Genomic DNA, 13,182 nt, shown 5'->3' on the forward strand with positions numbered 1-13,182 from the left:
ACCCACCACTTTAAATCATACTTTAGATCTTGTTCTGACTTATGGTATGGAAATAGAGACTTAACAGTATCCCTGAAAACTCCCTTCTGTCTGATCATTGCTTAATAACATTTACATTTACTCTGATGGACTACCAGCAGTGGGGAATAAGTTTCATTACAGTAGAAGTCTTTCTGAAAGCGCTGTAACTAGGTTCAAGGATATGATTCCTTCTTTGCTATGTTCTCCAATGCCATATACCAACACAGGGCAGAGTAGCTACCTAAACTCTGTGAGTGAGATAGAGTATCTCGTCAATAGTTTTACATCCTCATTGAGCACAACTTTGGATGCTGTAGCTCCTCTGAAAAGAGAGCCTTAAATCAGAAGTGCCTGACTCCGTGGTATAACTCACAAACTCGCAGCGTAAAGCAGATAACCTGTAAGTTGGAGAGGAAATGGTGTCTCACTAATTTAGAAGATCTTCACTTAGCCTGGAAAAAGAGTCTGTTGCTCTATAAAAAAGCCCTCCGTAAAGCTAGGATATCTTACTACTCATCACTAAATGAAGAAAATAAGAACAACCCCAGGTTTCTTTTCAGCACTGTAGCCAGGCTGACAAAGAGTCAGAGCTCTATTGACCCAAGTATTCCTTTAACTTTAACTAGTAATGACTTCATGATTTTCTTTGCTAATAAAATTTTAACTGTTAGAGAAAAAAATACTCATAACCATCCCAAAGACATATCGTTATCTTTGGCTGCTTTCAGTGATGTTGGTATTTGGTTAGACTCTTTCTCTCTGATTGTTCTGTCTGAGTTATTTTCATTAGTTAATTCCTCCAAACCATCAACATGTCTATTAGACCCCATTCCTACCAGGCTGCTCAAGGAAGCCCTACCATTAATTAATGCTTCGATCTTAAATATGATCAATCTATCTTTATTAGTTGGCTATGTACCACAGGCTTTTAAGGTGGCAGTAATTAAACCATTACTTAAAAAGCCATCACTTGACCCAGCTATCTTAGCTAATTATAGGCCAATCTCCAACCTTCCTTTTCTCTCAAAAATTCTTGAAAGGGTAGTTGTAAAACAGCTAACTGATCATCTGCAGAGGAATGGTCTATTTGAAGAGTTTCAGTCAGGTTTTAGAATTCATCATAGTACAGAAACAGCATTAGTGAAGGTGTACAAATGATCTTCTTATGGCCTCAGACAGTGGACTCATCTCTGTGCTTGTTCTGTTAGACCTCAGTGCTGCTTTTGATACTGTTGACCATAAAATTTATTACAGAGATTAGAGCATGCCATAGGTATAAAGGCACTGCGCTGTGGTGGTTTGAATCATATTATCTAATAGATTACAATTTGTTCATGTAAATGGGAATCTTCTTCACAGACTAAAGTTTAATTATGGAGTTCCACAAGGGTTCTGTGCTAGGACCAATTTTATTCACTTTATACATGCTTCCCTTAGGCAGTATATTAGACGGCATTGCTTAAATTTTCATTGTACACAGATGATACCAGCTTTATTCTATCCATGAAGCCAGAGGACACACACCAATTAGCTAAACTGCAGGATTGTCTTACAGACCTAAAGACATGGATGACCCTCTAATTCCTGCCTTTTAAATTCAGATAAAACTGAAGTTATTGTACTTGGCCCACAAATCTTGAAACATGGTGTCTAACCAGATCCTTACTCTGGATGGCATTACCCTGACATATAGTAATACTTGTGAGAATCTTGGGAGTCATTTTTGATCAGGATATGTCATTCAATGCGCATATTAAACAAATATGTAGGACTGCTTTTTTGCATTTGCGCAATATCTCTAAAATAGAGATTTTGAGACTAGAAGGAGAGAGCATATCTCACCCATATTGGCCTCTCTTCATTGGCTTCCTGTTAATTCTAGAATAGAATTTAAAATTCTTCTTCTTACTTATAAGGTTTTGAATTATCAGGTCCCATCTTATCTCAGGGACCTCATAGTACCATATCACCCCAATAGAGCGCTTCGCTCTCAGACTGCAGGCTTACTTGTAGTTCCTAGGGTTTGTAAGAGTAGAATGGGAGGCAGAGCCTTCAGCTTTCAGGCTCCTCTCCTGTGGAACCAGCTCCCAATTCAGATCAGGGAGACAAGACACCCTCTACTTTTAAGATAGGCTTAAACTTTCCTTTTTGCTAAAGCTTATAGTTAGGGCTGGATCAGGTGACCCTGAACCATCCCTTAGTTATGCTGCTATAGACTTAGGACTGCTGGGGGGTTCCCATGATGCACTGAGTGTTTTCTTTCTCTTTTTGCTCTGTATGCACCACTCTGCATTTATCATTATGTGATCGATCTCTGCTCCCCTCCACAGCATGTCTTTTTCCTGATTCTCTCCCTCAGCCCCAACCAGTCCCAGCAGAAGACTTGCCCCTCCCTGTGCCTGGTTCTGCTGGAGGTTTCTTCCTGTTAAAAGGGAGTTTTTCCTTCCCACTGTCGCCAAGTGCTTGCTCACAGGGGTCGTTTTGACCTTTGGGGTTTTTTCCGTAATTATTGTATGGGTTTGCCTTACAATATAAAGCGCCTTGGAGCAACTGTTGTTGTGATTTGGTGCTATATAAATAAAATGATTTGATTTGATAACTCTTCACCAAACTAATTACACTCCTTGACTATAAAAACACAACAACTCTATAACACTAACACTGAAAAACATGTACTATAACAATAATAATAAAAAAAACAAACCCCAAACTCCCATAATGCATTGCTGCATTGCATAATCATTGACAGTGTGTCTGCTTTAAAGGCAGTGTGTACATGCAAACCATTACCTTTTTAAGTTAAAAGACACTTATTTATGAAGTTAAATTTGTCTCATTAACACCTGCAAATGCACAGAGGATATCTACAAATAGTCCTTGATTTTCTTCACACGCGTTTTGTGATCCATAAACACAAATTTCCAATTTGTAACGTGTGTTGATTTTTAGAAATAGATGTGTATTTGTAAATGTCATTTTTTAATTTGTCAATAACAAAAGGCATTTGCAAAACTGAAAGTTCTGTTTGTGAAGTGTGACTCAGCATGTTGATCAGCGATCATGTTGGATGCAATTCACACTCCCATCCAGTAGATGGCAGTGTTCTATGCATTTTTACGGGGTGGGGGTGATGAGAGGAGACTGATTTCCCATAATGCCTTTTGGTGCTTGTGCTGGTTTAACACTCAAACCTTCATATTTAGCGCATTACTTTAAAAGTGTGATATTTTCACTTTGTAAAAAATGACAGAGTTGCTTTTTATGTTGATAAACTGTCTGGAATTAGTCTATTTACAAATGAAACCATGAGTGAAAGTGGCTTGTGTTTGATCTACACTGCCACTGTTTGTTGTACTGTGTGTGGAAGGTAAGTGAGATGTCTTTGTAGCAGCCGATAGGGTGCTTAAAGACAAAAGTGCTGGCTCGTTGTTTGTTTTGGGTTTGTGATCGCCTCACACTGAATTTACTCAGAAGCCTCTCTGGTGCTTAAACTTGAAACTGGTTTATCAGTCGCTGAGTCCACACTAAAAGTTATCAGTTAGCTGTAACTTCTGCTAATTTTTTTAGAGGTTTATTGGCTTAGCATTATAAAAGTTAACTTTTCAGTTAGCGGATTAGCAGTTATCAAAGCTATGGCCACCACTGGCTGTGAGGCACCAATGCTAACCACTAAGCCCACCGTGTTCGGCCCTAAAACTCTGTAGGTTTATCCAGAATTCATGTTGCTGCTGCCCCCTTTTGTCTGCTTGCTTCTGTCCATTCCTGATTTCAGTGGAGCGAGGAGATGGGGGCAGGTTTGAAACCCGAAACATCCCTTGTCCTACGTCTGACTCTGCCAAGCAGTTCATTGTTGAGGTTGATGCCTCAGATGTGGGAGTTGGGGTGGTATGATGCCAACAGGCAACTGAGGACAACAAAGTCCACCTATGTGCCTTCTTTTTTAGGGAGCTGCTGGTTTGCCCACAGGTTGTTTGTTCAGGCACAATCCACTCACAGGTCTTCAGTGGGGATGTTCTTCAAAACTGACTCATCATCCTGGTGCCCATCGCACTCAGAGTTTCATTTGGTAAATATTTTGGTGGCTTCAGTGAGTGCTCACAGGACTATTAATTTTAGCAGCAATGTAAAAAAAAATTATACCTGAAAGAGAGTCCAGATTGTTTTTGAGGTTCCTTAATAAATCCGCTGATTGAGTGGAGGAATCAACCTGCAGACACACAGACAGATGATCAGTTCACACGTCAACTTTGTAACAACCAAACATGACATGGCTGAAATTCACATACATGTGCGACATTTTCCAGGGACATGCTGACAAACTATATATATATATATATATATACAAATATGAATGTTTATGAGTTCAATGGTACAACTCGCGGAGAGGTGTTCCGGGCACGTCCTATTGGGAGGAGGAAGGAAGACCCAGATCACGCTGGAGGGACTACGTCTCTCAGCTGGCTTGGAACGCCTTGGGGTTCCCCCGGAGGAGGTTGTTGGGATCGGGAGGTCTGGGGTGGTTGCTGAGCTGCTGCCCCACGACCCGACTCAGATAAGGCGGAAGAAAATGGTATGGATGGAACGAATATTCATGAGGTGAAAGCTGGAACACAAACCCAATTCAACTTGGCGAATTTGTTCCATTGAAAGAATGTAAAAACATTCATTATTTGTTTTATATAATGGCTAAAATATCAATCAATCAATCAATCAATTTTTTTTATATAGCGCCAAATCACAACAAACAGTTGCCCCAAGGTGCTTTATATTGTAAGGCAAGGCCATACAATAATTATGTAAAACCCCAACGGTCAAAACGACCCCCTGTGAGCAAGCACTTGGCTACAGTGGGAAGGAAAAACTCCCTTTTAACAGGAAGAAACCTCCAGCAGAACCAGGCTCAGGGAGGGGCAGTCTTCTGCTGGGACTGGTTGGGGCTGAGGGAGAGAACCAGGAAAAAGACATGCTGTGGAGGGGAGCAGAGATCGATCACTAATGATTAAATGCAGAGTGGTGCATACAGAGCAAAAAGAGAAAGAAACAGTGCATCATGGGAACCCCCCAGCAGTCTACGTCTATAGCAGCATAACTAAGGGATGGTTCAAATAGATCCTTGTCATTTGATATTTTATTAATTTATGAACAACAGAAAAGGGACTTACATTTTGGTGTTCCACTGTGACGTGTCGTCCAGTGATGCTGTGCACTGACTTCAGACTTCCATTAAAAAAAAAGACTTTGTGTAGTTCCTCAGTCCAGCCAAAAATCACGTCAGTGTTTCAGTCAAGTCATCATGTTGCTGTCCCGCGTGCGCGCACACGCAACCAGCTCGGTCCAGCTGTGTACCTCCTCAGTGCAGCGAAAATAAAAAAGTCACATCACAAATGAGTCCGGGTTTTCTTTCCCTTCCTGCTAACAGACAGCATAGTGGATCTGTTTTGTGTCTGTGTATCTTACAAGAATTAGCAGTGTCAGTTAGCTCAAATTATGTCTCAGGAGAGTCGTGTCCCCCGCGCGCGCACACACGCAACCTGGTTGGCGCTTGTGCATGTGTAAACAACAAAATTAAGACTGTATACGTCCTCAGTGCAGCGAAAAAAAAAATCATGGCAGAAATGAGTCCAGCTTTTGTTTTTTCTTCCTGCTAACAGCCTCCAGGCAGCACAGTGGATTGTTTTCTGTGTGCGTGCGCATGTACAAGCATGTGTGCGCGACGTGCGCGCGCAGGAGTATGCGCAATATGCACATGCACGTGCGCACGTGAGACGTGCGCTCATGTGCGTGCATCATCACATGTGTGCGCGTGCACAAGGATGTGCACGTGCATGTGAGAGTGCAATGGTACCAAACGTATGGAACCAAATTTGCACTCTGAATGCAATGCAACACAAATGGGATTAATTAATCCATGTCATGTGACATACAAAGCCCCAATCAAATGACAAGAATCACACTCAGCTTTTATATAATATATATATGTGTGTTGTGTGGTGTGTGTGTGTGTGTGTAAAACTAAGTTCCACATGAGTTGTGCAAGTAAGCGTTACTGCAGCGCTGCCATACCTGTACATCGCACTGGAAACAGTCCGCTCATAATAATGCCCAGGTTGAAGTCAGATCAGTTCTGCTCAGATTAGTGGCATAAACCCTCCAAGCTGCCTGAGGACAGAGACAGACACAGACAGAGACAAGAAAGTTTGTCTCTCTCCTGTACCGGTGGTGGGTGTGGGTTGTCCAGCCCCGAGGTACTGGTAGGAATCCTCAGCCTTGGTCTTGGTGGCTTTCCTCACTAGTCCTCCCTCTTGCACTCAGTTTTCAGAACTGCCTCCTCCAGACAGATTTACATAGTGTTTGTATTTCTTAAAGATTGATGTTGTTTGCTTCTTGAATTATTTCAGCCCTTACCATCAAAAGTGGTTAATTGATTTATTTTATATATTGATTCAACTCACCTATTGCTTATGGAGTAGGTTTCTAATTAATATATAGGCTGTGGGCAGAGACTCAGTTCACTAAGCCATCTGTCTTCTCTCTCTGAGATCTTCACCTTTACAATTTTATTCACAAATGCACTGGACCTTATCCACAGCTGAGTATTAAATTGCTCAGATTATCAACAGGTCTCTCCTGAAAGCAGCATTATTAAATATGTTGGGATGATTTCAGACATTAGGCTAAATAAGACCAAGGTGTTGGGGTTCTGTCTGGGTCCCTGCTCTATCTCTGTGTTTCCAGGTGAAACTGCTGTGGCAGTGTTCGGTTCGGACTGTGCATCAGCTGCTGGTGACAGGACTCGTCTCCCCGCCTGTCAAACTGCACCTGGTAGCTGTCTGAGCAGCGACTTTACATCAGGGTCTGCCCCATCTGTCAAGACAGTGTGTGGCGTTGTTAGAGTGGCATCTGATGGCTGATCAGCATTCCCGCTGAGTGGGTGTCCACAGCTGATGGTCATCTCGCCTCGTCACCGTTCCAGATTTTTGGTTCGGGCCAGAATCTCTATTTACCTCCAGCATGAACCTCCGTGTTCCTCTGGGTTGAAACCAGTTCCCAGCTGTACTCCAACCGCACGCTCAGCCAGTAACCTGATGTTATGTTTATCTAAGAATTCTTGGTTTGGCGTCTCTTGCCGTTTGTGCTGACTTCTCGTGTTTTTTCGCAGTGCGTCTCCGGCCTCAGTACATACCTGCTGTTATCTCTCCGCAGGGTGCCTCCGCCCTCACACGTTACATCGTGACTTTTCTGCTGCAAGCTGCCAGGCTTACAAACATAACTTATTGTGTTTTTTCCAAGCTGTTGCTTCCAGGCTCAGTGTGTAACTTTTTTTCCTACCGTGATGTTCCAGTTTAGAATCCAACCTGTTCGAGTTGAGCTTCCAGTCCCTGAATGTATTCAGTTGTGTTTTTCCTGTTACGAGCGTCCAGGCTTTTATTTCCTCGGTGAGTTTTGTCATTCTTTCCACGTAGTTCAGCAAACAGCAGCCGTTCTTCAGTTCTCCGAGTCCGTTCTTTCCATGTAGTTCAGCAAACAGCAGCCATTCTTCAGTTCTCCGAGTCTGTTCCTTTCCCACGTAGTTCCGCAAACAGCAGCCATTCTTCAGTTCTCTGGGTCCGTTCCTTTCCACGTAGTTCGGTACACAGCAGCCGTTCTTCAGTTCTCCGAGTCCGTTCCTTTCCACGTAGTTCAGCAAACAGCAGCCGTTCTTCAATTCTCCGAGTCCATTCTTCCACATAGTTTGGCAAACAGCAGCTGTTCTTCAGTTCTCCGAGTCCGTTCCTTTCCACGAAGTTCGGCAAACAGCAGCCGTTCTTCAGTTCTCCGAGTCCGTTCCTTTCCACGAAGTTCGGCAAACAGCAGCCGTTCTTCAGTTCTCGGAGTCCGTTCCTTTCCACGAAGATCCGCACACAGCAGCTGTTCTTCAGTACTCCGAGTCTGTTCTTTCCACGTAGTTCGGCATACAGCAGCTTTTCTTCAGTCCTCCGAATCCGTTCTTTCCACGCTGTTCGGCACACAGCAGCTGTTCTTCAGTTCTCCGAGTCCGTTCTTTTCCACGTAGTTCGGCACACAGCAGCCGTTCATCAGTTCTCCGAGTCTGTTCTTTCCACGTAGTTCGGCACACAGCAGCCGTTCTTCAGTTCTTTGAGTCCGTTCTTTCCACGCTGTTCAGCAAACACCAGCTGTTCTTCAGTTCTCCGAGTCCATTCTTTCCACGCTGTTCAGCAAACACCAGCTGTTCTTCAGTTCTCCGAGTCCGTTCTTCCACGCTGTACGGCACACAGCAAGCCGTTCTTCAGCTCTCCGAGTCCGTTCTTTCCACGTAGTTCGCCAAACAGCAGCCGTTCTTCAGCTCTCCGAGTCCGTTCTTTCCACGTAGTTCGGCACACAGCAAGCCGTTCTTCAGCTCTCCGAAGTCCATTCTTTCCACGTAGTTCGGCAAACAGCAGCCGTTCTTCAGTTCTCCGAGTCCGTTCTTTCCACGTAGTTCGGCAAACAGCAGCCATTCTTCAGTTCTCAGAGTCCGTTCTTTTCCACGCTGTACGGCACACAGCAGCTGTTCTTCAGTTCTCCAAGCCCGTTCTTTCCACGTAGTTCGGCACATAGCAGCCGTTCTTCAGTTCTCCGAGTCTGTTCTTTTCCACGTAGTTCGGCACACAGCAGCTTTTATTCAGTTCTCTGAGTCCGTTCTTTCCACGCTGTTCGGGCAAACAGCAGCCGTTCTTCAGTTCTCCGAGTCCGTTCTTTCCACGTAGTTCGGCACACAGCAGCCGTTCTTCATTTCTCTGCGTAGTTCGGCACACAGCAGCCATTCTTCAGTTCCCCGAGTCCGTTCTTTCCACGCTGTTCGGCACACAACAGCCATTCTTCAGTTCTCCGAGTCCGTTCTTTCCACGTAGTTCGGCACACAGCAGCTGCTCTTCAGTTCTCAGAGTCCGTTCTTTCCACGTAGTTTGGCAAACAGCAGCCATTCTTCAGTTCTCAGAGTCCGTTCTTTCCACGTAGTTCGGCACACAGCAGCCGTTCTTCAGTTCTCCGAGTCCGTCTTTCCACGCTGTTCGGCACACAGCAGCTGTTCTTCAGTTCTCCGAGTCCGTTCTTTCCACGTAGTTCGGGCATACAGCAGCTTTTATTCAGTTCTCTGAGTCGTTCTTTCCACGCTGTTCGGCAAACAGCAGCTGTTCTTCAGTTTCTCAGAGTCCGTTCTTTCCACGCTATTCTGCAAACAGCAGCTGTTCTTCAGTTCTCCAAGTCCGTTCTTTCCACGTAGTTCGGCACACAGCAGCCGTTCTTCAGTTCTCTGAGTCTGTTCTTTCCACGTAGTTCGGCAAACAGCAGCCGTTCTTCAGTTCTCCGAGTCCGTTCTTTCCACGTAGTTCTGCACACAGCAGCCGTTCTTCATTTCTCTGCGTAGTTCGGCACACAGCAGCCGTTCTTCAGTTCTCCGAGTCCGTTCTTTCCGCGTAGTTCGGCAACAGCAGCCATTCTTCAGTTTCTCCGAGTCCGTTCTTTCCAACGCTGTTCGGCACACAGCAGCCGTTCTTCAGTTCTCGGAGTCCATTCTTTCCAACGTAGTTCGGCACACAGCAGCTGTTCTTCAGTTCTCCGAGTCTGTGCTGTTTCAGAAACGGTGTGCACAGCTATCTCATTTTTTCACCTGGCTGAACTGTAAGTTAGTTGAATCATCAGTGATCAGACCCACTAACAGTCTGGAGGGGTCCACACACAGCTGCTACATTCCCGAGTGAACGGCACTGTGGTTTTCTGAGTGGCAGTCACCTAGACAACTCTGCTGTATTGCTGCACGTTTCTGAGCCTGGCACCTGGAGCTGTCATTTGACTCCACCTGTCTGCCACATGTGCACACCTCTGGGGTTGTCATGTGGAACTGAAATCCTGAACAAACAAAGACTTTGATCCTGAACTTTGATCTGAACTCCTGAATGAATTGAGACTTTGATCCAAACTGAAATCTTGAAAGAACTGAGACTTTGATTCTGAACTGGAATCCTGAATGAACTGTTTGAGTTTAGTTTTGACTTTCACTTCCAGATGTGTGCCCAAATGCACCTGCATAGTCTCACCTGCCCTCTCATTCTGCCCTGCAGTTCATCCAGTCCCAGTAGCTCCGCAGATTTGCTTCACCTGGTTCCAGTCCTTGTCCTGCTGCCCTGTCTGTCTGTTTCTGCTTCAAACAGACTTCAATCATGATAGCGGCTCCTCTCGCTCCCAACACAACAGTGTTTTCATGTTTTTTTTATGTTACAAACAGTGTGTGTCTGTTCATCACCGTACTCGTCGCGCCCTCACATCTCAAGGCGCACTTATTCCCGGGAGTTTCTGTTCAACATCTGCAGAAATACGGACAAAATCACAGACTTAACGTCAGCGGACGTGGAAAAGCTAAGTGAGGATGGCTTACTCCGGAGGCCCGTTTAATCCCCGACCCCCACTCCTGCATCCACCTGAACGTGGCGAAGACGAAGGAGATTGCCGTGGACTTCAGGAGAGAGCCCCCTCAGCATGCTCCACTAACCATCAATGGCACAGAAGTGGAGCGGGGTGAGCAGCACAAAGTTCCTGGGTGTACACATCTCCCAAGACCTGTCCTGCTACTTTCTGCAGAAACTGAGGAAAGCCACTTCCATTGCTATTCCCTCCGCCACCATTTCCCGCCTCAACTTCTGCCTGGAGGAGATAGGGGCATGGATGAGACAGAACTTCCTGCAGCTGAATGGCTCAAAAACAGAAGCCATTCAAACTGGTACTCCACTCCTCTCTCATTACTTCAATTTCTCTCTTTGGCCATAGCATTCCTCTCTCTCCCTCTGTTTACCAATCTCGGGGTCAGGTTTGACCCCCACCTTTCTTTTGACAGTCAAGTCAATAACATCTGCAAAACCTCCTTTTTCCACCTCCGTAATATTCCAAACTCCGTTCTTCACTTTCCCTTAGGTTAGTAGCAGAACCTTAAAATTTGATCTTACTAGGACAGGAAGCCAGTGAAGAGACGCAAAATGGGTTGTAATGTGGTTGAACTTTCTGCTTCGTGTCAAAAGTCTGGCTGCAGCATTTTGAACCAATTGGAGAGCCGTAATGCTGGACTGTGGTAAACCAGAAATAGAACATTGCAATAGTCCAATCTAGAAGAGATAAATGCATGGATCAGGGTCTCAGCATCAGCCATAGACAGGATGGACGAATCTTCGCTATATTTCACAGGTGGAAGAAAGCAGTCCTAGTAATATTTCTAATATGGAGACCAAAGGACAACGAAGGATCAAAATTACCCCAAGGTCCTCACTTTATCAGTTGTGATGTATGACACACGAGCCTAGGCTGAGCGTTAACTGGTCAAATTGATGCCGATGTCTCACTGGACCAAGAACCATCATTTCAGTCTTATCAGAGTTTAAAAGTTTCTAGAAGAGAAAGTTTCTAGACATCTAGAAGTTTCTAGACATCCACTTCTCACTGCTGCAAGCCAATCTTCTAAGGATTTTATGTGAACAAGATTACCAACAGTTAGTTAGGTTAGGTAGTATTACTGTACAAAACACATTGAGAACGACGGGTCAAGTATGACGTCAGCCATGCAAGGGCACTCCCAGTAATCCCAAAATAATTTTCCAGCCTATCAAGTAGAATATGATGATCCACTGTATCAAATGCAGCACTGAGATCTAACAGCACCAGAACCGTAGTGGTGTCCGAATCCATTGTAAGCAGAAGATCATTCACCACTTTAGTGAGAGCCGTCTCTGTGGAATGATATTTTCTAAAAGCAGACTGCGTGGCTCAAAGAGATTATTCTCAGTAAGACAGGTCCATGAGCTGCCGTGACACCACTTTTTCCAGAATTTTAGAGAAAAATGATAGATTTGATATCGGCCGATAGTTTTTCAATACACTATGGTCAAGATTAGGTTTCTTAAGTAATGGTTTAATCACTGCAGATTTGAAACATTAGGAACAGATCCAGAAGTTAAAGAAAGATTAATAATTTCCAGCACAGTCAGCCCAGAGTGGACCACAGGTCCTTAAACAGTTTTGTTGGTATAGGATCAAATAAACAGGTTGTGCTTTTTGTTGACATTACGGGTTTTGTCAGCATGTCTAGTGAGATACTATCAAATTCTATAAATCTAGGTAATACCTCAGTAGTGGCGCCCACCTCAATATCAGGGTGTAGTGGCTGGGTTAAGGCATGCTGGGATATGTTTACCCTAATGTCTTATATTTTCTTCCCAAGTAATCCAGGAAATCTTGTGCTGTAAAAGGAGAGCGAACTACAGGTGGTTGTCCATGAATAAGTGTTGCCACCGTGTCGAACAGAACGTTGAGTTATGCTTGTTTTTGTTGATCAAAATCAGAGTAGTAGGTCCGTTTTGTAGCCAATAATGCATGCTTATTGTCTAAGATAGCATCACGCCATGCAAGGTGAAATACTTCTAATTTTGAATGACGCATTTCCGTTCTAGACCTCTTGCTTTATGCTTGAGTCACACAGATAATCATTGAACCAAGGTGAATGTGATTTGGGGGAGTGCGGTTTTAACAAAGGTGGTGCAATCATGTTGAGTGTAGTTTTGAGCACTGAGTTTAAACTATCCACAAGTCTGTCTACTGACTGGGTATTTGTCAAATGTGAAGCTAAGACATCAGGCAGTCTAGCTTCTAGCTCAGTCTTAGTTGAGGAGTTGATGCATCGCCGTAATGATATATAAGGTTGTTGTTCCACTAAACACAGCAGTGAAACTGTAATTAATAAGTGAGTGATCAGAGACCAGTGATGTAAGAGGCATGATGTCATATTTGTGTCGGCAATACCACGTGCGAGAACCAGATTCCAGGGTATTTCCACTAATGTGAGTCAAATGCCGAATGCATTGCCGAAATCCTAATTGCATCCACAATTTCCATAAATGATTTGCGGAGGGGATCAGAAGGCTTATTTATATGAATCTTAAAGTCACTAATGATCAGAATGTTATCTACACTAGTTGACAAGTTGGAGATGAATGCATCAAATTCATCTAGAATTCAGAATATGGGCCAAGAGGCCTATATACAGTGACAAAGTATACGACTGATTTTTATTCTTCTGACCTTGGCAATGTGTAATATCCTGAGCAGAGCGGAGAATCAGAATGCTCAACGAGTATATTT

The 13,182-nt window shown here is 44.1% G+C and overlaps 1 protein-coding gene across 1 annotated transcript in view; it reads right to left on the reverse strand.

The window, feature by feature from the left end:
- Positions 1 to 13,182, reverse strand: part of LOC117504783 (potassium voltage-gated channel subfamily KQT member 2-like) — a 344,945-nt gene that overhangs the window by 106,658 nt on the left and 225,105 nt on the right. Inside the window, 5 exon segments of the mRNA XM_034164283.1 lie at positions 4,162 to 4,180; positions 4,183 to 4,206; positions 4,209 to 4,228; positions 6,085 to 6,122; positions 6,124 to 6,180. Coding sequence (XP_034020174.1) covers positions 4,162 to 4,180; positions 4,183 to 4,206; positions 4,209 to 4,228; positions 6,085 to 6,122; positions 6,124 to 6,180 — 158 coding nt within the window.

The sequence above is a fragment of the Thalassophryne amazonica genome, chromosome 3 (assembly GCF_902500255.1).
Source record: "Thalassophryne amazonica chromosome 3, fThaAma1.1, whole genome shotgun sequence".
In the NCBI taxonomy this organism is placed as follows: Eukaryota; Metazoa; Chordata; class Actinopteri; order Batrachoidiformes; family Batrachoididae; genus Thalassophryne; species Thalassophryne amazonica.